Source organism: Clytia hemisphaerica, unplaced genomic scaffold (genome assembly GCF_902728285.1).
Source record: "Clytia hemisphaerica strain Z4C2 unplaced genomic scaffold, Clytia hemisphaerica genome assembly, whole genome shotgun sequence".
Taxonomy (NCBI): domain Eukaryota; kingdom Metazoa; phylum Cnidaria; class Hydrozoa; order Leptothecata; family Clytiidae; genus Clytia; species Clytia hemisphaerica.
Window position 1 is genome coordinate 199,353 of NW_027103640.1, and position 24,004 is coordinate 223,356.

A 24,004-nucleotide genomic window follows, 5' to 3' on the forward strand; every position below is an offset into this window, starting at 1 on the left:
TTTAAATGTTGCACAAATAATTTTTATTTTTCAAGAACTACAATTCATAATATTCCAAAATGAAAAAATTAAATAGTTTATAAAAATATTTTCATCAAATAAATGTAAAAAAATATTACTAAAGCATGCAAAATAAAAAAAAACTTTCGTCTTGACGATGAAATAAAGTCGTCAAAGAGATTTCAATGAAGTTGGTACGATAATATCCAAAAAAATCTAGTTATAATTCACCAAATTTAATGAAAGAGTACTGCGTTGCCGTATAACGGAGAGGGACCTGTAGTAATTACTTTCTCCCATCGGAATATATTCTCACAAGAGGTTAGTTTTGGTTAGGCGAGACCAATTTGAAAAATATACGAAAACAAAATCGAAATAAATACATCAATACATCCTATCCTAAAATTCTTTACAAAACGTTGGTTACACGCCTTTTTATAACAACAAACTATATAAGAAGATAAAGCTTCGATGGACAAAATGTTAAGAACAATTTTAGAACATGTTAAGACTTCGTGGACTCTAGAATGCTAAATTTCTTTAGAAATTCCTTAAAAAGTTACACATAAATGCTCGCAAACTGGCGAAAATAAGAACATTTGAAGAACGGGTTTTAGGCTTACAAACCTAAGAACATCCAAAGGCTTTAAAAATTTAAGATGTTCTTGTAAAAAACGTGTACTTTGTATAACTATTCGATCAGGGACTTTTTAGATGTGGTATCAAATTGGGTAACTTTTTCAACAAGCTTGACAATAGCCTTCATATTCATCCTGGTGATCCTTGGATGGAAGCAATGTGATATGTTCTTCTTTTTGCTGACCTTCATCTTCGTTCGGTACCGGTAAAGTAGCCGCGATCTTACCGAATAACTGAAAAGGGGAAAGTGATGAGTAAATTTCTTTTTAGTGAATGGAAATGCTGTTCAAAAGTTGTCAAAAGATCAATCTATCTCCTATCTTATATATTTTATCTACAGCAGTTCAGTTCCCTATCATGTTATATTTTACACCCTAGGCTTTGGACAAAATCCACAGTCTGCTAGATAGAGTTGTTGGTAGAGTGTACAGTCTAAGGATATTTTGTTGAAAATTGTCTTTTAAACCATACCTCTTTGACATTATAACCAGTCTTTGCGCTCGTCTCGATAAAATGGATTTCAAGTTCTTTCGCTTTTTCTTCTGCTTCATTGCAACTCACTTGTCTGAAATTTGAAAAAAGAATCATATTCAGAATCACATTTTCCCCTAGTTAAAACCACTGAGCTTCATATATCCCTGGTCAAAGTCTCATGCGCCATCTTTGATTAACGTTTAACGGCGCTACATCATCAAAAGTATTCCATGAAAGTAGATTAGACCGCTATTGAGTAGTGCTACCATTAGGGTACCACCTTCAAAACAACTCCGATCAAAGATATTTGTTCGGCTGGGATTGAGAAACTTGGTCCAGTGTATATAAAGGTCAGTGATTAAAACCTGTTTTCGGTCGGTTTTTTGACCTGGGTTAGGTTACGTTCTTACAAAACTGTTGAAAATGAAACCTATTATTTTAATTCCATCTTTTTACAGGTTAAAAATTAAAAATCCTGAACTGAAGAATTTTATGGGTTGAAGATTCCCGAATGATTGGCGATGGTCTTCTCTTACTTACTTCAACTTAAAGAAAGGCATTCCACAAATGGAACAAAAAGATCTCCAATGATATACATGGCTGGCCTGGGCATAGTATGTATGTTAGGTTTCTACTCATCCTCTAGCCAAAAAAGTTTTTCATTTTCTAACTCGTCATAACTCGTCCCTTTCCGTAACTCGCCAAAAAAGGTAAAATCGGCCACCATAAGAGCCACCATAGCGGGAAGGCAGACCGCACACTATTAAATAGACCTATATAGGAAGTATATCTATAGAGGTCTGCGATTCAGACTATATGTATCTTGGACTTAGGACACTGTAGCGATTTAATGTTATATTTTGTTTCGACGGTTTGCGTCTTCTGGAGTTTCTTACTTCATCTTATTTTCCCAAACTTTGATTATATGAATTTAATGCTTTTTGTTTTTTCAAGTCAGATTCAAGTTTTAAGAGCTAAAGCCGAAAAAATAATTTACCTTTTTTCCTCTAGGTCTGTTTTATTGCCAATCAATAAAATAATGACGTCATCGCCTCGTTCTTCTTTGACGTCATCGATCCATTTTTGGGTGTGGTCAAATGAAGCACGACCTTAGTGACAAAAGAATAACAGTAGCAAGGTAAGTTATTTTTTTATAGCACCCGTCAATTTCAACAACTCTGCTGACACCCAAATCATTTTGAAGAAAACACCTGCAACCTTGCACCTGTGGGGGTCTGGGTCTAGTCTCTAACTTTCACGGTCACGCCTTTTGTATAAAGCTCAATGTGTTACTTTATCTCGCGTTAATGACAATGCAATTAAAATCTGACACTTGATTTAGAAGTTTTCTACCGACACGCTAAAGCTCTAAAGGACCATCTGGAAGGTTTGGATTACGGAATTTCACCTCATCGCTCAACGGACTTTGCAGTGGGGAGGTCTGGCCGACGTTTGGTCGAACTGTAATCTTCAGTGTGTAAGGGTTAATTGCAGCACATTAAATGCCGACTATCAATTCTCTCCGATTGGAAATTGGTCGTTTCCCATTATTAGAGATTTAGCCTGGGCAACCACCAATGCATCGGGTTCACTTTGCATGGAAGAATCTAAGATTTGAGATAATGATTAAGAAAAATATGTTTTCTTACTCGTAATATCATATACAATTAAAACGACGTCAGACTCTCGAATATAGCATGGAATCAAACTTCGAAAGCGTTCTTGTCCCGCTGTGTCCCATAGTTGCAAACGGACCTGTTTCGAGATAAAGAAGGTGAAATTATATTTAGATGTCAGGAAGTTTGCTCGAGATTGGAAGATAACGTAGAAAGCAAATAGCCTAGGCTAAGTAGTAGAAGGTGTCTATGCCGACAAATTAACGTTATATATCGTTATATCGACAAATTATAAGAAACTCTTTTCGCTAGAGGATGAACAGAAGCCTTAGGCTTTTATTTGAGAATCTACGTACTTAGGGCTTTCATCACAAAAGCAATCAAACGTACCGTTTGTAACAAATAATATAAAATTGTTACAGAAACCCTTTTTGCTAGAGGATGAACAGAAGACTAGGCTATTTGAGATGCAGAAAAGACACGTATTTTGGAGTACATTCATCACAAAAGCAATCCAACCTACCGCTCTCCCGTTTATAGGTATTGTCTTGACCAAGAAATCGATACCAATGGTTGCCTATGAAAAATAAAAACAGTAATTCTCCTAGCTTTCCACCGTACAGTTGAAAGAATGTTACAAAAATATAAATCACTTTGTCACTTCTCCGAATCAGTAAGTTTAAGAGTCCATAGGGTTACTGGGATAGAAGTTTTCATTTTGAGGATCTACATAGCAAGCCATGGATTAGCCTGTTAGACGAAAACAAATTTCTCATAAAACAAATGAAAAATGGTTTAGTGGGACGGTATTGGCTAGTCATGGATAGAATTGGAATAACCATACAAAGAGCATTGGCAACAACTAACCATGATTTAAAATTTAATTATACCTGATAATTTCCTTCGAAATGGTCATACATAAACCTCGTGATCAGAGATGTCTTGCCGACTGAAAAATGAAAATATTTCTCGAAATCAAGTGCTTCCGAGATCGAATACAAACATCTTAAAGAAGTAAAAGTGTGAAGGTCCACCAATTAAATGTCAAAGACATTCTCAGAATAAAGAGAGCGCGAGAGCTAATAGTCGTTTGGGAGAACGCGACGGTCTTTTGAATAACTAATTACGCAAGCATAAACTTTGTTAATGACAACACAACTAGGAACAAGATGATGGTCGTGTTCACACTACAGACCTTCCTTAATAAAAATGTAGTTAGGAGAATCTTTTGTTGACTACAATACAGAACGTGCATTTAACAAAGAGTCGAACGCGTAGTATTGTAATTTTTAATCGATCTTCCTTAATTAAGAGTCGTAAGCTCTATTGTCTTAAGGGTAGGGTAGAGGCTTCCCTTAAAACAAAAGATTTTATTAAGGAAGCATAGACAAAGAATGCGTGCAGTGAACAAAAAGTTTTACGATTTCAAAAACGAATGAACTGAGGAAAAAATTAGAAATAGTGCAAACGGTGTTGTTGATGTGTAAGATGAATGCAGTTATTGAGTAAAACCATTAGAACAAATATGTTTGCGGATTTCAAGTGATGTATGGATACCAATATCAACCAATCACAGGTGAAATCGAAACTCTTAATAAAAAATCAACCAATGAGAAGCCTTAAGCAAAATCAATTACCGTGTTATAATAGATCTCGAACCCTACAAAGAACTGTAATAAACCAGTGTATTCATCCATCATAAACCTCTTTGTTTAACTTTGATAGATTTGATTAAGTAAACTTTCCAGTGTGAACGCGCCCGATATATCCTGTTTTTAATGGCTGAATGAAAGTAATGTATGATACACCCCTGTCTCACAGCCCTGGTGAAACTTTTCCCAGAGCGGGGATAAAAATTATTTCGTAATCCCAATGGGGATAGAAATTCTATTGTTCCAAGGTTAAAAAATCTTGTGGGAGTGCAATTTCTTACAGTGAAATTTGAATGGGGATGTAATCAAAGTCAATTTCCCAGTGGGCTGAAATTTTGGGGTATTTTTAGTACCGGGGACGAAGTTTTGACCAAATTTCCCAGTGGGGCTGGAGCTCCAGTGGGTCTGTGACATAGGGGTGTTATGCTGGAGTAATTATTTATTCAATGAGCGTCATGTTCTCCTAAACGACTATACCGACACCAATCATGGCCACATCGACTATACCGACACCAATCAAGGCCACATCCCACCAAGGAGAATCATTGAGTTTCAAGCCCTTAGGGCTAGGGGTGAGACTCCTGAATGGGTAATAAAACCATCCATCCATTTCCCATCAAGAGCGCCTGCGCGTAGTCTTTACACAAACGCCGAATTGAAACTAAAATCTATCGCTAGATCTTAAAAAATGTAGTCCTCCAAAAAAAAAGGAAACCGCTAGATACAATCCGTCGTCATGATTACGGCGCGTTCTATGCGCGTTTTGGTTGGGAAAAAAGTGACTTCAATTTCTTTTGCCTGAGGGTTAAAGTTTCGCCACGAGAACTCAACGAGAAGAATGACGAAATCCTTACCTGATTGTTCACCCAAAGAAACGAGTTTATATTTCTTTGGGAAGACGACACTCATTTTATTTCTGTTATGTCATCAATAAACAATTTTGTGTTGTCAATTGGCCAATCATCCACATCTTTACTTGATTTCTCTGTTTATCATTTCTGCTGTAAAGAGGAATTATTCTTGCTACAAAAATTATTTGTATCAGATCTCGTTTGAGGTACCTTCCATCTTTTGTTGTCAGTTGTAGGAAATATAACACCCTTTTAGACTGCTTTAGGTAGTTTTGAGAGCTATAAGCTAAATGGACAACCATTATTGCCCCTCATTGATGATAAACAAGCCCCTAAGTACAGAAAATTTAATTTGAAACCACTCAGTTTAAACTGTGTCAACGAGAGAAAAAGCAATACAAGATCCATCCGTATAGCAAAACAATAATCATTTTACCCTCCCTCCTCCAACTCCCTTAGTTCAGCATGATCTCGCATAGACTAAAAAAGACTACAAAAACTGAAAATGATACAATACTATATTTTAGTGTGGACGACACAAAATCTTAGACAATAACACAGTGATAATGTATGTATGACCTTGCATAGACCAAAAAAGACTACACAAAATCTCAGACAGTGACACAGTAATAATGTTTCTGTTAGAGCCTTCATATTAGCAGCAAAATAAACACATTACTTCTCGAATCAGACATTTGTCAAACATCTTGCATTATGACATGTTATGTTTTCATATAAACATGACACGAAATGACTTTCTTGTCAAGTCAGCAATTCTGATAATGTCAGTTCAATTAATTAAAATGCATTTTTATTTCTCTCTTCTTTTAATCAGCTTCCAATTTCATACTAATGGTAAGAGAGGTATCAAAAGTTTATTATAAGCAACATTAATTACTACGACCTCAGATTTGTAAAATTGTATCTTGTAACTGTTGTCTAAGTTCATTTCCTTCGGTAACATTTTAGGCTCAGACTGCAACCTTATAAAGTGAACAATAAGAGAATCCATGGCGTACAAGCACAACTGTTGAAAAGACTCCATCGTCAATTTTCTGTAAGAACGTTTTCATATTTTTGATTGACATATAATTTGGTAGTTTAAAGAATGCTATCAGCTAGCAGGATATAGCCAAATCATTGACATAAATGTTGGTCTCGATACGCCTGTACTGAGAATTGGTATAAATATTATAAGCTTATAGAAGCCCCAAGGGGGACATAGGCACACTCGTGCAAAATTTGGGAACGGGGACATGCCACTGGTCAGGGTCTCTTTTGCAAGAATCGAATTTAGGACGGGCACTCGATTTCTAAACGACAACATGCGTGCCGCCAAAAAAACGGCTTTCAAAATCGGACTTCTTACAGTGCAGACCTTGAGCAATGAAAAGATACTCTTACAGTGCATTTTACCTAACGTTTCTGACCCTTACAATGTAACTTGATTTTATATCTTATTTTATATCTAAGGCCACCTGAAAATGAGCCTGAGATGTCGACACAATGTGCATCAAAATGGATACAAGTCAAAATTATAGATACATCAGATTTTTACTGTCAGACTTGCAATTCATCAGTCCCAAAACACACCATTAGACCAATATAGAAGCATATCCAGTTACTCTTAGGTTTCAAATAAACGCCCCCCCCCCCGCTTGTTAATTTTTCGAAAATTTCCCAGCCCCCCGGACCTTATTAGGATCCCCTCCCCCGTTTATTATTTTTTAAGTATTTTTTCAGCTTTCAAAGAGAATGTCCCTTATTCTGCTCTAAATAGCCTGATTTTAGCCTTTATTTACCTTATTTTTTGTTTTCGCAAGTACAATTTCCAACCCCCCTTCCGGCAATTAGGTCTCCATCTCAAAGGATATCCTTGAAGGTTTTCCACCACCCCCGTTTGTTCGAGCACCCGCCCCCTTATTTGTAGCCTTAGAGTATAGGACAATCAGCCATTTGATAGTAAGATATACAATAAAAGAAGTAAGATCAGTTCTCCATACATAAAATTTCCACTTGATTTTTCATGCGTTTCTTCTTATACTCATATCATTAAAAACTAAAACACAATATGCCAGGAACAAAGCTATTCTCGATATTTTCAATCCTCGACTATAATTCTTGTGCTTAGAACCGACACCGCTACACTAACTGGAAAATGTTTAAGACGAAACGAGCTCTAAAAACAACTCAAATTACCCAAGCAAGTAAGACAGCGTAAGAAAACATTTTCCCCAACAGACTGTTTATCGTTTATCTTCACCATTTTTCAACCATATTCACTAACCCAAACATAAAGTATTGATATAACACAGAAAAAATAAGAAGTATTTCTCATGAATGAATGAAAAAGAAAATATCTTCTTTGCATTCAACCCGAGAAATCCACTATGAATTATTCATGAGTCTTTTCCCCAGAAAAAGGAGGGGACAACCCATCAGTTGTTTTTACCCTGTTAATTGAACTTATCTAGGGTTCCTTGTCAGCTGAATATAAAGGGTATGAGACTGCTTCCTGGCATCTTCCACCGACTCCTTGCCTCTTATGGTAGGGTGCGACTAACACCCTTTTAATCAGTCACATCTAGAAAGTAATTCTTGTTCAAAAGGTTGTCAATCTTTACATCTGTACACGTGTCTCACGATCGTAGTAATATGGGGAGAAGTTGAATTAATATCTTTTACATCAGTGTTTCCGTTTCATATCAGGCACATATTTCATATCAGGACAATGTCTACCTATTGTTATATTATGCTGATATAAGCAAAAAATTGTTTTTCTTTTCCTTTTTTGACCAATCTTGCTCCACATTCGTTTAATTCAATTTGAAAAGCTTCTAAATTAAAATTGATGAGCAAGCAAACGATATCACTCTTATTTAAAAACAAAATCTTTCACCAGTATTGTTAAAAGTTTGAAGAAAGTGTAAAAAAATGAAGATTTCAAGTCACTTAAAAAATTTCAACTCTTTCTTCTTTATTTTCCATTTTCATTCTTAATAAATCAATCCACTCGAAATTATCTTTTCAACAAGGCGTTACTTTAATTAATGTATCTTTTTCCAATCGAGGTATGCCTCAAATCTAAGAGCAATGTTTAGAAATGGAACAGACTTTAAGGATTCTAAGACTTAGGTCAGGCTAGGCCTGTCAAATCTTTCATAGTCAATAAAAGGGATAGGCCCGTTTTTTTGTAAGAGGTCTTGGATTTTGATTTTGGTTGTTTCATTTTGAGTTTAAAACTTTTAATGTTGTTACAGTGAAGCAAACAGTTGACTGGTGAGGTGCTAGGCTAGGGTTTTGCTTGAATATGTACAACTGACTTCCTCTCTAATTCGGTATCCAAGAGACAAAACATTTTGTCCCAATAAGAGAAAGATTCGATTCACAGAGAGTTGTTCAAATTCCAGCTGAGGGGACCGATAATTAAGTTCGAATTACAGAAAGGTGTAATAATAGATGTTCGAATTACAGAAAGTTGACTGTAAATATGTTTAAGTACACGGCTTTAAATAATGCTATTCATCAGAGAATTAAAAAATAGACCTTTGATTTATCTTCAACATGAGTATGGTTAGTGGAACCACGTGATTATAAAAAGTGACTTGCTGCTCACATCTTTTATCATTTGGGATCATTTTAAGACCATTTTAGTCGTCACGTTTTCGTATCGCTCCGATATAGTGTTTTTTACGCATAGAAACTGTTCATACTGATTTCGGAACATTTCGGAGCAACGAATGGAGCAATTCCGTTCCAATGAAAATAGTGGAGTGAAAGAGTTTCGTCTTCTTTTTTTGGCGTTCGATTCTTGACGTTCACATAAACATTATCGGTGTGATACGAAACCTTGACGTCTGAAAATGGTCTAAGTCTCTAGAATATCATACATGGTCAGGAAGTCGGCTTGGTTCGGAGACCGAGGTTGTATTTTTTTAATTTTGGTCACGTGATCGGTTGGTATGTGCAGATTTCGGTACGATATTCCATTCAATTGACATTGCTCCGATTAATGAGTGAGTGATTGCCAAAGGAGATTTTCACCCTGCTGGTTTGAAAGTAATCTCTAAACTATACAAGGGAGCTAATTATCTCAAAGGTGAATAAATTCCTTCATTGATTTACATAGCATAAGTATTTTATCTTAAAATGTATAGGTATATCAAAACATTAATTTCTCTTTATAAACACGCTCTCTCGCAATTTAATTAGAAACTTGAAAGCAATGTCTTTCTATTGGGGTAGGTTAGTGTGAAACATAAGAAGGAAAGGTTTAAAAGAGAAATCTACTTTTTTTCTGAAACCATTCGATCAGTCAGACACTAAACGTGGGAGCTGATATAGAAACTTATGATTTTCTGGAGCATCTCGTTCAAGAAATGGATTGAAGGGTAAACTGTTAGAGAAACTGTAGTTTAAATTAAACTGTTTGATTGAGTATATATAGTTTTGGCGAAGAAAAAAAGCTATTACCTGGAGTCTTACCAGCTTCCTGTTATCACGATGAGCGATCTAGGAAGCGTACGTACGCTTTACGCGTACACCGCCCAAAACGATGAAGAGATGTCGTTTGAAAGCGATTTAGTATTCAAAATCTTGGATAAGAATGACGAGAATTGGTGGTTGGCTTTGAATGAATCGACTTCTAAGCAAGGACTTGTACCGACTAATTATGTGGAAGAAATACCATCGCATGAAGAAAATGAAGACAATGAAGTCAATTATATGAATCCAGCTGAATTATTCCAACAAAATGATGGCTATGAAAAAATGGAGCAACCGAAGAAAAAAGTTTTTTTCAACGTGTTAACGAAATTCAAATACCAAGCTACCTATCATGATGAATTATCTTTTGAAGCAAATGAACTTCTTGAAATCGTAGAAACGAGTAATAATTACCTGGGTTGGTTAACTGCTAAAAACAGTAAAGGAGAATCCGGCATTATCCCTGGAAACTACGTTGAAGAGATTGTCAAAACACCAAGCCCGACTACAGCTAAGATGCCAGACATTCTTCAAAATTGTAAAGATATCAAGGAGCATAGAGCTAGTCTACTTGTAGAACGCCAGGACCCATTTCCAGTTGAAAAAGCCACAGAAGCCAAATCGAGCCCCGGTGTAAAAACCTTAACTAAATTATTGGTCGATTCACAAGATGCTGGTTTCAGAAGAGAAGCTTATTTTGCCGGGAAAGTCGGGCGATCGGATTGTGAGAGAAAATTGAAAGGAAAGAAAGAAGGGGCATTCCTGATACGAGAAAGTGAAAGTTCGGTGAGTCACATTTGTTTTTTTTTGTTTTAATTGCTCAAATTTTAATATACTGTGTCCTAAAAAAAGCGGGCAACATTCTATATTTAAAGTGAAATCCTCAAAACTTATCATCTTAATTGGGCTTATTATGATTGAAATTAGGCTAGAATTTCCTGTTTGAAATATTAAGTTTACAAGTCATAAATATTCAAATAAATTATGAGGATTTTACTTTGTATAAAAATGTGTTTGCTTTTTTTGTGACACACTATACTGAGATTCTTAAAAGTTATACTGTATTGGGCTTTCCCAGAAAAAAATTGAATATTGGGGGTGGAGGAAATAACATTTCTTGGAAATTCACCCCCCCCCCCCCGGACAACAGGTCTAACCCCCCGGACAAGCATTAGTTGACCCCCTGGACACTCAAAATTACCCTCAAACAGAGCAAAGTCACCCCCAAACAGAGCAAGTTTGCCCCCCGGACAAGGCAAATTTTGTAGATTTTTCACTACCCACCGGACACTATTTCCTCCACCCCCATGTACGAACATTTTCTGGAAGAGCCCAATACATAACAAGTTCGATGCTTGGTCCATCTTTCCAGATACTATACGACTCTATCTGGATCAAACAGTATTTTATAGGATTTTAATTGAATAGCTCAGCCATCGAGTTTCAATGCAAATGCTGGAAACGGATCTTCAGTAAATAAAGTAAATAAAGCCTTTAAATTTGAACCCAGCACCTTGTTTTATTCTGGCGGTAAATGTTACTCCCAATCCAGCATTTGTATGAAAACCATGCGGGGCGCACAACTTGCGTAGGTAATAAGTGGCTTCAAGCCCTACATAGGAGATTTGCCTTTGGCTATACGTTTATCAACACGGGAAGAATCTTTGGCTGTTTTGGTCATTTTCTTAATTTTTTTAACTAATTGATCGTTTAGTATACCAACTGTATCTCGGATATTGCGTTAATTGTACTCTTTTCTAATTTCCAGGCTGGTAACGTAACCTTATCACTGAAATGTCCGGAAGATATCATCCATTTCTTGGTCAAAATCACACCAGACGAGTTCATTATCGGCCACCGTTCATTTGCTACCATCCAAGAACTTGTTGATTACTATTCACATACGAATCCAATATATACATCAAAAAGTGGAAAGAAAGTTTTCCTGGGTACTCCTTACCATGAAAAATGAAGGGAACAATTTTCTAAATATATAATAATGGATCAACTACGCTCAGGAAAAACGTTTTTTAGTGATATCATTCAAAGTGAAACAGGGATGTGTCTACACTTTGAGGACGGTAAAGTTACAATTTGAAGCGACCCGCAATATCGACGTGCTGATTTACCGTTTTCTTAACAGACAAATTTGAAACTAGTCGTCTCCGTCACCGGAAAATTGTCATAAACAAACTCACTTGTATTGGTTAACAATTGAAGGGATAAGGGAAATACAAGACGGAGACACTGGTGTGGTGTCTGAGCATAATAGACATATGAATTAAAAAGAAAAAATTCCTTTCTAAAAACTTTAACTAGTTAAGAAATTATTTTGTCAAATTTAAGCGGGTCCCAAATTAACTAATTTTCAAGATGTGGACATGACAGGGTCGACTTTGGCTATTTTGGACAATTTTCATGGTGGAAATTAGAAATTCTTTCCAATTTTCGTCAAATTTTAATCATTTTTACCATTTACCATGCATATAATATCTAACAGGGTCCACATTTCAAACTCCAGTGGTACATTGCCTTTGGACGTCAAGGTCAAGAAAACGAATAAAGTAGACAAATTCACTATTCTTAAAAGTATCTTATTTGCTAACAATGGATGACGAATGAATTGACTGCTGCCGGGGGGGGGGGGCAGTGGCGTTGTGGCAGGGGGGGGCTGGGGGGGGCCGCGGAGCTTTTTTGAAGGGGCGCCGAAGAGCAAGGGGCGCCAAAAGAGATTTTCTAAACGCCCCAATCTTAAAAATCATCAATCAATCAAGCCTTAAATTGCGCCCAGGACCAATTTTACTGAGATAGTTTTAAAATACTTGCATTTTTTTTCGCTCGCTTCGCTCCCAATAAAGTTAATTGGTAACTTCTTTGCAATCTAGGTATTTTACAAGTCTTTTTTGTACAATATAGCATAATTAAAAAAAATCTAAACTGCGCGCCCCAAGATTAATTTGCTGACAACAATATTGAAATCATGAACCATCAGTTTTTCCGCTCGCTTCGCTCGCATTACATATTGTTTCTTTAAGTTTCTTTTCACTCTAGCAAGTGTCAAATTTGTCTCTTTTTATTTAGTGATTTAGGGTATCTTGGCAGTCGATTTTTAAAAATTTTCTAGTCGGTCCCAACCATGGTGGGGCATGTTTTTCCTTTTTTCCATTCATCAAAGATATATCTACTCTGCTCCATTAAATATTTCCTTCCTCATTATGCCTAGGCAAATGAATTAGTAAAAGTTTAGAAACTGGTGGGTGAGGGCACCACTTTCGAAAATTGGGGGGGGGGGCGCCATTTTAAAAAAATTGACTTTGGCCCCTCCAGAAAAATTTTCCCACACGCCACTGGGGGGGGGGGGGGCTCAAGGTAAATACCAGACGTGTGGCCTTAAGTTATCGGTTTTTCAAGGGTCAGCTAGGTTCAGCTAGTGCACCCTAAGGTTATGTCTTGACCAGTTCTGCATTGTAAGGATATGTTTTTATCTATACCTGTACTGTAAGGGTAACAAATTACCTTGTTTCTATGAAAATTTTCAAATGAAATGAATTCTTCCTTCGTGAGGAAGGAAATTAAACTAAATTATTCAATAGCGTTCTGCTCGCACTCTATATACCTTGTGTATATTTCCCATCGGTATGTCTCAAAAATTACCTTTTTGAAAGCGAGGTTCCATTGAAAAGGTCTGATGAAGAGAATGATACACTGTAAAGGTGTACTTTTTGTTTGTTTCTGCACTGTAAGGGTGTCAGATTTCGTATCTTATTTCTGCACCATAAGGGTCCGATTTTGAAAGTCCATATTTTGTTGTTTTCAAAACGAGTGCCCCCCCCCCCGTCGACTTCTCTTAGAGACAGATGACGATCTTTTTCAATTATGATTTTATCGTTTTGATATTATGTTTAAATTATAATAATATAATTTCTATTATATTTTGAATTAAAAGAAAATCATAGAATGGTGACAAAAGTATATGTACTAATATTTAAAAGAAATAAATTAAGCCAGAAATTGTGAAAATAATTTATCTGCATAGACGTTTCAATTTAGAAAATAAAAAAGATAGTTTACTCGATGTCTTGGTGAACTAACAGCCCTTAACATTTTGACCAATTCTTCAATACACTGCCAGACGAAGCACTGCTTCCTAATTATTTCAACTTCAAGAGAGCTGATTCCAACAGTGTATCAGTAATGGTCAATAATCGAGTTCCACGAATTGGATGAGTACCATAAACGAAGTAAAGAACTAACGGTCCTTTTTAGTGTCTTCTTTCAGACGGTATAAAGTCTGTTACAGGTTCTTGAAGAAGTCTTTGAACCACCTCATGTATATTTCCATTTGAAGAATACTCACCAAATACGAACTTGTGCGTTGGAAACTCTTTATTGAGCTCAATGAGAAAATGTTCGACGTGTAAATGAAATTTCACCGATAATATCCACTTCTTCTCCTGAAAAATAAAACACTCTTTTAGTTGAATATGGAATAGCGCAAATGAGATTAATCGCTAACATGGTTGAGAACCTCATACCTTAAGGGAAAAAATTTTGGCGGGAAGAAAATTTGGCGGATTTGGTGAGTTTGTCTGAAATCCGCCAAATTAAGTTCCCGCCATATTAAATTTTTTCGGCAATCTGCTAAATTAAATTTCCGCCAAATTTAATTTTTTTCTTTTTATGTCCTTTTATTGTTCACAATTTACCCCCGATATCAATGTTTTCACCCTGATTTTAGATTTAAAAAACCGCCATCCGTCAAATTAAATTCCCGCCAAAGTTTCTTCCCTTAAATAGCAAGTGTCATTAAAGTGCTCGACCTTTTTGGCTAAGTCATGAGTACTTGAATACGTAGAGCCTATATTGCTTAGGTTTAACTCTTCCGCTTACAATCATGGACAGAAGGTCTGTAGAATTTTCAAAAACTCCTAAATAGTGCCGAGAAAAGCCTCCTTGACACTTGGGAAATTCCCCCAAATGTACCACAAGTGATTATTTGGCAGAAGACACCTACACAGACTCGCTAGCATTCCATATGGCTTTAATCTTCGTGATTTTGGGATTCAAAGACTTCAATGACTGAAAATGGGTAAACTTCAGCCACACAGGTGGTGGGCGCACCAGAGATCATCTCTGAAAAGCTGTTTATAATTGATTAAGCCATCTCAAATATGGTCTTATTAGATGTTTTCTCGAAAAAGTTGAAGAGCAAAACTCATTCAACCTTCAATCTCAGAAAAAAAGGTCTGAAAACTTTGAAAAAAATTCCTTCAAAATGTCGAGTGTATTTGGCTTCTGGACTTGTCACTCAAACTCTTCAAATCCAATAAAAACAACATTGGCTCTGTTAAAAATGGGTTTTTAGAGGCAAAGAGCTTATTTCCAAATTTTTCATGCTTTTTTTGAGTCTACAACCTTTCGTCCGTGATTGTATACGTGTGATTACATTTGAGCTCTTTATTTTGATCACATGGCCAAAAGGGTCCATGATTGTAGGCGGAAGAGTGAAACCTAAGCAAACACACATTATATGTTTTCGATGCCCTGCCCTGGAAAATCGGTGTACAGCCCCAAGATCTGAGCCGAAAGGCTGCCCTAAGATGTGACCCACTCGCCCCAACATGTGACCCCAAAAAAAATCACTGGGAAATTATAGGTTTTGGTAAATGTACTGGTGGAGTTGATGGTTCTGGTGAATATACTGGTGGATTTGATGGTTTAGGTGAATCTGTTGGTGGGTTTGATGGTTCTGGTGAACTTGCTTGTGTAGTTGATGGTTTTGGGGAATCTGCTGATGGAGTTGATGGTTCTGGTGAATCTGCTGAGTGATTTGATGGTTCTGGTAATTCTGCTGGTGGATTTGAAAGTTCTGGTAAATCGGCTGGTGAAATTTCTATAATTCAAACCTCTGTTATTCGAAACTTTTTATAATTCTAACAATTTTTTTGTCTTTTCAGCAATCTTCTCTTCCTAATTCGATTTTCTGTGGGCTGTCAGAAATTTTCGAAGCTTTTATAGGTTAACAATGACAAATTTTGAATTCAAAGATGCAAAGAATTTTCAGAGAAATATATGAAAGGAAATGTGAAAATTTACTTATGGACAAACTACTACACTATTTTTCTCACTATGTTATGAATGGCCCCCAAAATTTTTCCTGGAAAGTAGAATACTTGTGTACATAATTTCGAGTTAAAATATCTGTAAAAATGATAAATTTTCTCTAATTCGATCATTCATGTCAAAAAACCATCAAAAAAACCCATCCGCAGATTCACCAGAACCATCAACTCATACTGATTCACCAGAACCATCACCTTCACTAGCAGAATCACCAGAACCATCAAATCCACCAGCATATTTATCTGAACCATCACCTTCACTAGCAGAATCACTAGAACCATCAACTCCACCAGCAAGTTCACCAAAACCATCAAATCCACCAGCAGATTCACTAAAGCCAACAACTCCGGTAGCATATTCACCAGAACCATCAACTCCACCAGCAAGTTCACCAGAAACATCAACTCCAGCAGCATATTCACCAGAACCATCAAATCCACCAGCACATTCACCAAAACCATCAACTTCACCAGCAGATTCCCCAGAACCATCAACTCCAGCAGCATATTCACCAGAACCATCAAATCCACCAGCTGATTAACCAGAACCATCAAATCCACAAGCACATTCACCAGAACCATCAACTCCGGCAGCATATTCACCAGAACCATCAACTCCATCAGAAGATTCCCCAAAACCATCAACTCCACCAGCAGATTCACCAAAACCATCAACTCCACCAGCAGATTCCCCAGAACCATCAACTCCAGCAGCAGATTCACCAAAACCATCAAATCCCACCATCACATTTCACCAAACCATCAACTCCGGCAGCATATTCACCAGAACCATCAACTCCATCAGAAGATTCCCCAAAACCATCAACTCCACCAGCAGATTCACCAAAACCATCAACTCCACCAGCACATTCACCAAAACCATCAACTCCACCAGCAGATTCCCCAGAACCATCAACTCCAGCAGCATATTCACCAGAACCATCAAATCCACCAGCTGATTAACCAGAACCATCAAATCCACAAGCACATTCACCAGAACCATCAAATCCACAAGCATATTCACCAGAACCATCAACTCCATCAGAAGATTCCCCAAAACCATCAACTCCACCATCAGATTCACCTAAACCATCAACTCTACCAGCAGATTCACCAAAACCATCAACTCTACCAGCAGATTTACCAAAACCATCAACTCCACCAGCAGATTCATCATATCCATCAAGTCCATCAGCAGATTCACCAGACCCATCAAATCCACCAGATTTTTTCTGGGGTCACATCTTGGGCCAAGTGGGTCCCCGGGGGGGGGGTACTTAGGCAAAAATAGGTGCTGGGTATGTGCGGACGGTAAGGGTCGGGTTTTTCACCTTAGAAAAAAATCTTGATTTTGAGAGAAAAAATTACAAAAAAGTCTCACTGAGGGTAGGAAATTTTTGAAAATCAGAGAACAATTTTCGAAAAAGTCTCTCTAAGGGTCACTTTTTCACTAAAATTTGGTCTCTCTAAGGGTCGATTTTCGGAGGTCCCGTCCACACATACCCCTCATTCACCAACCCTAGTACCCCCCCCCCACCTGGGAGTGGGTCACATCTTATAGCTGCTTTTTGGGGTCACATCTTGGGGCAAGTGGGGTCACATCTTGGGGCAAGTGGGGTCACATCTTAGGGCAGGTTTCACATCTTGGGGCAATCGGGTCACATCTTAGGGCAGGTTTCACATATTAGGGCAGGGGTCACATCTTGGGGCTGTACAATCGGAATTTCCTACCTCTTCAAATTCCTTGTCTATTTTGCGGACCAAGAAAGCCCCTTTAACACTATCGATCAATTTATCTTCGCAGGCTTCTTGTGACATCTTGACCATGCCATATGATTTCTTCTCAAACGAATTATAATCATCTGTGATGTGTTTCTTCTCAGCGCTTCGCCAAAGTCGAATAGTTTGGCCTCTTTTTGAAACAAGGTTGCTTCTATGATAAACCTCGATGATTTCTTCAATCGATTCAAACCGACGAGGTTCGCTGTAAATAAATTGTTCTTCTGATTTTCCAATCCAGACGTGTATGATCTTTTCTCCTCGTCTCATGGAAAGGGTAAGGTCACCAGGCTGAAAAACGTAATGTTATAGGTATTTCCTTCGTGAATTTGTATTAAGCGAGTTGCAAGTTACGAGTTGATATCAGATATGCGGGTTGCGAGTTACTTTTTACGAGTTACTTTTTACGAGTTGCATTTTTAAGAAAATAAAATCGCGAGTTGCGAGTTGAGTAACTTGCAAGACCAACTTGCAACTCGCATATTATCAATTCACTTTCCTTCAAATTTACCCTTTAAAAACCCTTACTCTTTGAATTCAAAGTAGTCCCTCTAAGTGTCGGAAATTTTTCGGGCAGATTTCAGAAAAATACTTAGAAAACAGTTAGAAACACTTGAGAACGACAGAAAATCAGGATAGAAGATAGGAAAGTAGAAAATAGGGGGAAAATAAGAGACGATGCATCCTGGAGTATGATATCGTTTGCCAACCTTCTCACAGACCCGGTAGGATGAAAAATTGCCCAAAATATCGCCCCAAATGTTGTCCCGCTTAAAAACTAATGAAATAAACAGATCCTCACTATTTTATATTTGTATATTGTAGGTTTTCAATCTCCACAGAATTTTCTGACTTGAAAATAATTAGCCAAGAAAAACATGGGAATATCAATTCTCAGCGAGTTTTAGTCGGTTGTTATTACCCCCCACTTGCTGAAAAATTTACACCGGGTCTATGAGAAGGGGTTTTGAAAGGGAAAGAAATTTTTTGAGATTTAAACTCAAATGTAGGATAAAAGAAATCGTATTACTCACGCTGCTTTCGCTTTCACGCAACAAAAACGATCCTTCTCTTTCACCTGATAACACAATTTCTGCATCCTTACGGCTGGCAAAAGAAACTTCCATTTCTTTATCACAGGTTACAGGCCCCCAAAAGGCGATTGACAGATTTAGTAGACGATTATCGACATAAATGTATGGATGTATATTGGATCCCTCAAAAGTTTTTAATGCTTCCATATCGTTCACTGTCTTAATGTAGCTATCGTGTGTGAGTATTAGTTCTTTAGGGTTTGATAGAGTAATTTGCACTTGGTCTTCAGTCTTCCCATAATCGAAAGTGTGTCCTTCATGAAAAATTTGGTCCTGCTTTTTGTTGTTTTGGCTGCTGCGATTCTCCATCCCAGATCCCACACTAGTCAATAAAGTAACTTCCCATGTTGAATATTTCATCTCAAAATTCAAAACCTTGTCAGGTTCGTCATTAGAGCCAGTGCCTTGCTTTGCCATCAAGATATAATTATCCTCGTCAGTAGGAACTATATCAGGGTTACTGTTGTCTGTACCAAAACCTTCAACTTTTTCGCTAACAACATCTTGAATTTCTTTTACATAATTAGTCGGTACCAGACCTGCCAAGCCTTGCATTGAATAGTTTTGATTTACAGCAAGCCACCAGTGTTTATTCGGTTTTCGGAGAATCTTCAACACCTCCTTTATCAAAGGACAATTCGTCTTGGTGTTTTGCAATGAAAGTATACAACATTCGCACATAGCATTCAGCCATTTTGTTTTAAACTATTTCCCCTTTAATAATTCACTGACCTTTATCTTTCCTTCTTAAAGCTGTACAAGCTATTGATATTCTTAAAATTAATAAATGCATTTTGAAATCATTTAGAGTCTTTTATCTAAGAAGAAATGGTTGCTAATGCATTAAAATTTGGCAGCGACGGTAGTATTGAAATCAGTGAGGTTGTCTCAATGAAGTATAAGCCCGAAGGATTCGAAGCCGCCAAATCCTACCTAAAGTTGCTCGGCCTTGAGTGGCCCGCGTGGTTTTTATATAAATTACAGATTGAAATTAAAATTTCTCGCTAGATTTAAGAAAACATACTACTCGCAAACAAAGAAAACACTAAGTTCAATCCGTCTTCAGAAATACAGCGTTTATTCTAAGGCTTCACTTTTGCCTGAGAAAGCTTAAAGATTCGCTTTTAGCCCTTCGGGCTTTTACTTCATTGGGTTGTACACTACATTTGAAAGTCTTCTTCCGAAGTCTTGGCGTCTTTTGTAAGGAGGGTAATGAAGAATTTTCACCCGCCCAAAGGAGATTCACTTACTCAATTTGTATGAAATCTCCACACTTTTGTATCGATTCTGGGATCGAGGTAGACAATGTTCGAGGTTGTGAAATTCCACGATGGTGGTTTTCTTACCATATTCTTAATTTTTTTAGCCGATTACATAAATAAGTATTCTTATAGAAAAAGCTTGCAATGAAAATAGTATGTAACAGAAACACGAATCCTATGAAATAGGCTAATAGGAAAATTAAAATACAGAGAAGCTTTTATTTAATACAAAGACATATATTTAGCCAATCACCAAAACTAATCTGCGGTGTGCTGAGCATTGCGGATAAACTGTGCACATTGTCTTAAAAAACTATACTCAAATACACATATAATTTCTGTTTGATATAATAAGAATACTTTAATCGTAGAAATTTTAGCGAGACTAATTTTAGCGTATATTAGCGAGTCAGGAAAATCTTGATTTTTTTGGATTTATTTTAGCGAATCACGATTTCAAAAAATTTCGCGTGGATAAATTTTAGCGAATATTCGTATTACATTATTGACTGAGTTCGTTTTCTAGCATTTCTCTTCACTGAAACCCTTCGTATTGATAAAAATGTATCAAGGCAATAAAACATCAAATTTCGCGCGGATAAATTTTAGCGATCTGTGGATTTGGCGTGTTTTAGCGAGATTTATTTTAGCGAAAGTAGGGAAAACTCGCTAAAACGCTAAAATTAGTCTCGCTAAAATTTTAGCCAGCTTTTATTGATATTTCTTCCAATGTCGATAAGCACTATTCTAATACAAAGCGTTTGCTGGAGACCTGGGGAGCGATTTTCGCATAATTATATCATGCTCACATAATTGCTCTATTAATGACATTCTGTTATATTAATTTATCACAGCACTCAAGAGAATAATGGCAGTGACGAGGCTTTATTAAGGGATTAAACGTTCAACATCCGATTAGCTTTTATGAACGTTTTAAACGTTGCTAATTACCTTGGGAAATAAAAATTATTTCAAAAGCAGAGATTTTTTTAGAAACTTCACATGGGCTACTGAACCGTTTAAGTGTAATTAGAATAACACGTTTTTTTATTAGAACCCAGTTTATAAGAACATTGAGGCTGAAATTCGTCGAAAAAATTAAGAACATCGTAAGAATATGCCTAGCCTCAGTTTGGAAAAATATTACAAGAAACTACAATTTTTTCCTTTTTTCAAGCAGTTTTAACCAAACTTACTCATGGATTTTCTAAAATCGAGAGTCAAATATTGTCCAAATTTTACCAATTTTACGTGCTCTATTTATTTTGCATAATATTGTCGATTTAGAGTAGTTCGAAAAATTAAGAACGCATTTAAGAACATTTTAGGCTGAAAATTGCTAAAAATAAAAGATCCAATAAGCACATCCAGGCTCAGCCAAATTTATGTGTTCTAATAAAAAAAACGTGTACTTCTATAGTATATCCATTGTCAGATCCATTATATACATATATAACATGCTTTTTTCGTTTGAGGTACGAATTAGGCATTATAAATTCCATTTGTCTGTTTAGCGTTTTTTGTTGGAATGCCTAAATAAACCGAATCCTCGAGTCGTAATATTGAGAATTTTTTCGATCACCTCCTCAATTGTTATGCAAGAAGTATATCTCTCCAAAGTAAACTTGTGCGTTTCGAATACGTCATTGAAATGGATGAGAAAATGTTCCACACTTGAAAGATATTTGACCGATAGCACCCACTTGTTTTCCTATAAAACGGAAGAAAACTCCACTGAACGATAAAAGCATATTGTTGCTAGGGTGGAAAAGTTTTTGGCACAAATCTTGCCAACTTCATCTCCATGCCTAATCTCTTTTTTGATTGATGAAGAGATTAGCCTTGTAGGGCTCTTGAATTTCATTGCTTATTTTAGGTCATTTTCGGAAAATATTCAATCAATAAAAAAGTCTGTGAAAAGAGTTTCACTCAAAAGAGTAAAAGTGGGTGGATCTCAAAAAGATTTGACTGCTTGAAAATCCATTCATTTTTTATTTCTTCATTCTTTCAATTTACTATACGATTGACTCTGTCTGATTCCAACCTCTAAAATTCGAAATTTTGTCCAATTCCCTAAGAAAACGTGTGGTTTAGAGTCCACAAAACCTTAGAATGTTCTTAGCTTGTTCTTAATGTTTTGGTCATCGAAGTCTTATGTTCTTATATGGTTTGTTCTTATAAAAATACGTGTAGGGCCTCTGGATAGATCAAATTAGAGATTACTAACCTCATCGTCTTCACGTATCAAGAAGGTACCACTTTCACTTTTAATCAGTCTTTTGACACTATCTTGTCGCGATAGCTTTCCCGCGTAATACGATTTCTTCTTGAACGAATCATACTCACGCTTGACTTCCTCGCTCGCCATATCTCCATCTTTGACGGACAGTCGAACAGTTTTTCCTCCTTTTGTCATTAGATTCTTTTTTTGGTGACTTTCAATGAGCTGTTCAATATTTTCGAATCGTCGGGGTGTATTATATATGAATTTGCCTTCTGCTTTTCCAATCCAGATGTGACCAACATGTTCCTGACGCTTTATCGAGAGAGTGAGATCACCAGGCTATAAAAAGATTGCACCATGTTAAAGTGTTTTAAATTAATTCAGAACTCTTTGGGAATATGTGTAAGAACTTTCCAGATGTACTTAGGCAAAATGGTTGCTGGGTATGTGCGAGCCATAAAGGTCCCCCAAAGAGTCATAAATTCTTGAAATTTTTGACTGGAGTTTTAGGAGAACCTAAGTGGTAAAAACGTCAAAAGATGGACAAAACTTTCAAAATTCAGTCTCTCTAAGTCTAAGGGTCAATTTTCGAACTTTGTTTCGGACATACTCGTCATCTCGCAAACTTTGTACCCCTCCTCCGAGGGCTCAGGTAAGGTTTGACTTCTGCTTTCTTTACTTTGTTTCTAAACAGCTGACATTGTTTTTTTGAAAAAAACACTAAATCTTCCAGATAACAAAACTACTGAGAGTGTAGAATGCTCAAACACTTGTACACACATTGTACTGTCATTCACTAAATTCTAATCTTTGTTTTGCTTGCCATTTTTGAACCAATGCTAACAAAATATATATCGTTGAAAAGAGCATTTTTTGGAGCATTTTAACAGGTATAAGGGTAGGCACCTAAAATAAAACCTTACCATGCTTACACTTTGGCGCACCACATATGAACCTTCCTTCGCCTCATTAAGTGTCGCTTCAGCATCTTTGCGGCTCAACTTTCGTATAGGCTCGATATATATATTTACACTGGATTTTTTTAATTCGTCCCGCATTTCTTTATCGGTTCTTTGATAAATATCATGTGGAAGAATCACTTCTGTCGGGATCTTCAACGGAGAACTGGGGACTGCTTGATTTTTGGACTCTCCATGAAAAGTTTGTTGATCTTGATTGTCACTGTTTTTAGCAGCAGCAGCAGCAGCAGCAGCATACGTAAAACTCTTACGATTTCCATTTTTGACTTCATCTAAAAACACATCATCTGGGCAGCTTGGGTATAGATAATTTTCATCAAGTTCAGTGGCCTTGTCAAGAAGAACTAAATCAGGATTCGTGTATGAGTGTGTGCTTTTTGCTGTGTTCACTTTTGAGGGGCTTTTCAGATTGTTTTTACAGTTAAAACATACATTCGTTTCGATACTATCAAGTTCCCTAACAAAAGTATTTGACACGAACCCTTCCCTCCCACTTTCATCAACTGCGAGCCACCAGCCGCGGATAGATTCGCTAACAGGTTAATCGATAATTTTTAACACGTCTCCACGATCAAATGAAAGCTCGTTCGGTTTTTCATTAGAATACGAATATAGAGCTCGAGCATAACATATGGCTATTTTATCCGCCATACTATTTTCTCTTACTATGCATACTACATTCTCTTACTTGACTATATTTTTACTTTCTCTTAATTAGTGCAGCATCAATAATATATTTTAATGTAGAACACATCCTTATTTCTCTAGGTAAATGGTTGTTAAGGGATTATCAATAAAACTATGAATTCTGGTGCTTGGCTAATGC

The 24,004-nt window shown here is 36.8% G+C and overlaps 2 protein-coding genes and 1 long non-coding RNA gene across 3 annotated transcripts; 1 reads left to right on the top strand and 2 right to left on the bottom strand.

The window, feature by feature from the left end:
- Positions 1-5,395, bottom strand: LOC136802844 (ras-related protein Rab6-like). The gene is made up of 7 exons (XM_067059604.1): positions 5,236-5,395; positions 3,620-3,678; positions 3,253-3,306; positions 2,763-2,868; positions 2,111-2,222; positions 1,111-1,204; positions 1-872 (listed from the first exon to the last, which is right to left on the bottom strand). Exons 1-7 carry the CDS (start codon positions 5,288-5,290, stop codon positions 741-743), a joined length of 612 nt encoding a protein of 203 aa, XP_066915705.1. The 5' UTR covers positions 5,291-5,395; the 3' UTR covers positions 1-740.
- A 4,132-nt stretch (positions 5,396-9,527) lies between these two features.
- On the top strand, positions 9,528-11,912 carry LOC136802843 (SH2/SH3 adapter protein dreadlocks-like). The gene is made up of 2 exons (XM_067059603.1): positions 9,528-10,503; positions 11,486-11,912. The coding sequence occupies exons 1-2, from the start codon at positions 9,736-9,738 to the stop codon at positions 11,687-11,689; spliced, it is 972 nt and encodes a 323-aa protein (XP_066915704.1). The 5' UTR covers positions 9,528-9,735; the 3' UTR covers positions 11,690-11,912.
- A 9,600-nt stretch (positions 11,913-21,512) lies between these two features.
- LOC136802862 (uncharacterized) lies at positions 21,513-23,179 on the bottom strand. The gene is made up of 3 exons (XR_010846069.1): positions 23,122-23,179; positions 22,202-22,537; positions 21,513-21,685 (listed from the first exon to the last, which is right to left on the bottom strand). It is a non-coding gene; the product is annotated as an uncharacterized lncRNA (long non-coding RNA).
- Between the last annotated feature and the right edge of the window lie 825 nt (positions 23,180-24,004).

Excerpts from the sequence above, each read along its gene's own strand:
- LOC136802844 (XM_067059604.1), bottom strand. The coding sequence starts at position 5,290 with ATGAGTGTCGTCTTCCCAAAGAAATATAAACTCGTTTCTTTGGGTGAA. Across the intron at positions 2,869-3,252 it reads TACCTATAAACGGGAGAGCG|GTCCGTTTGCAACTATGGGA; the intron begins GTAGGTTGGATT and ends ATCTCGAAACAG. Across the intron at positions 1,205-2,110 it reads ACAGACCTAGAGGAAAAAAG|ACAAGTGAGTTGCAATGAAG; the intron begins GTAAATTATTTT and ends TTCAAATTTCAG.
- LOC136802843 (XM_067059603.1), top strand. The coding sequence starts at position 9,736 with ATGAGCGATCTAGGAAGCGTACGTACGCTTTACGCGTACACCGCCCAA. Across the intron at positions 10,504-11,485 it reads TACGAGAAAGTGAAAGTTCG|GCTGGTAACGTAACCTTATC; the intron begins GTGAGTCACATT and ends TCTAATTTCCAG.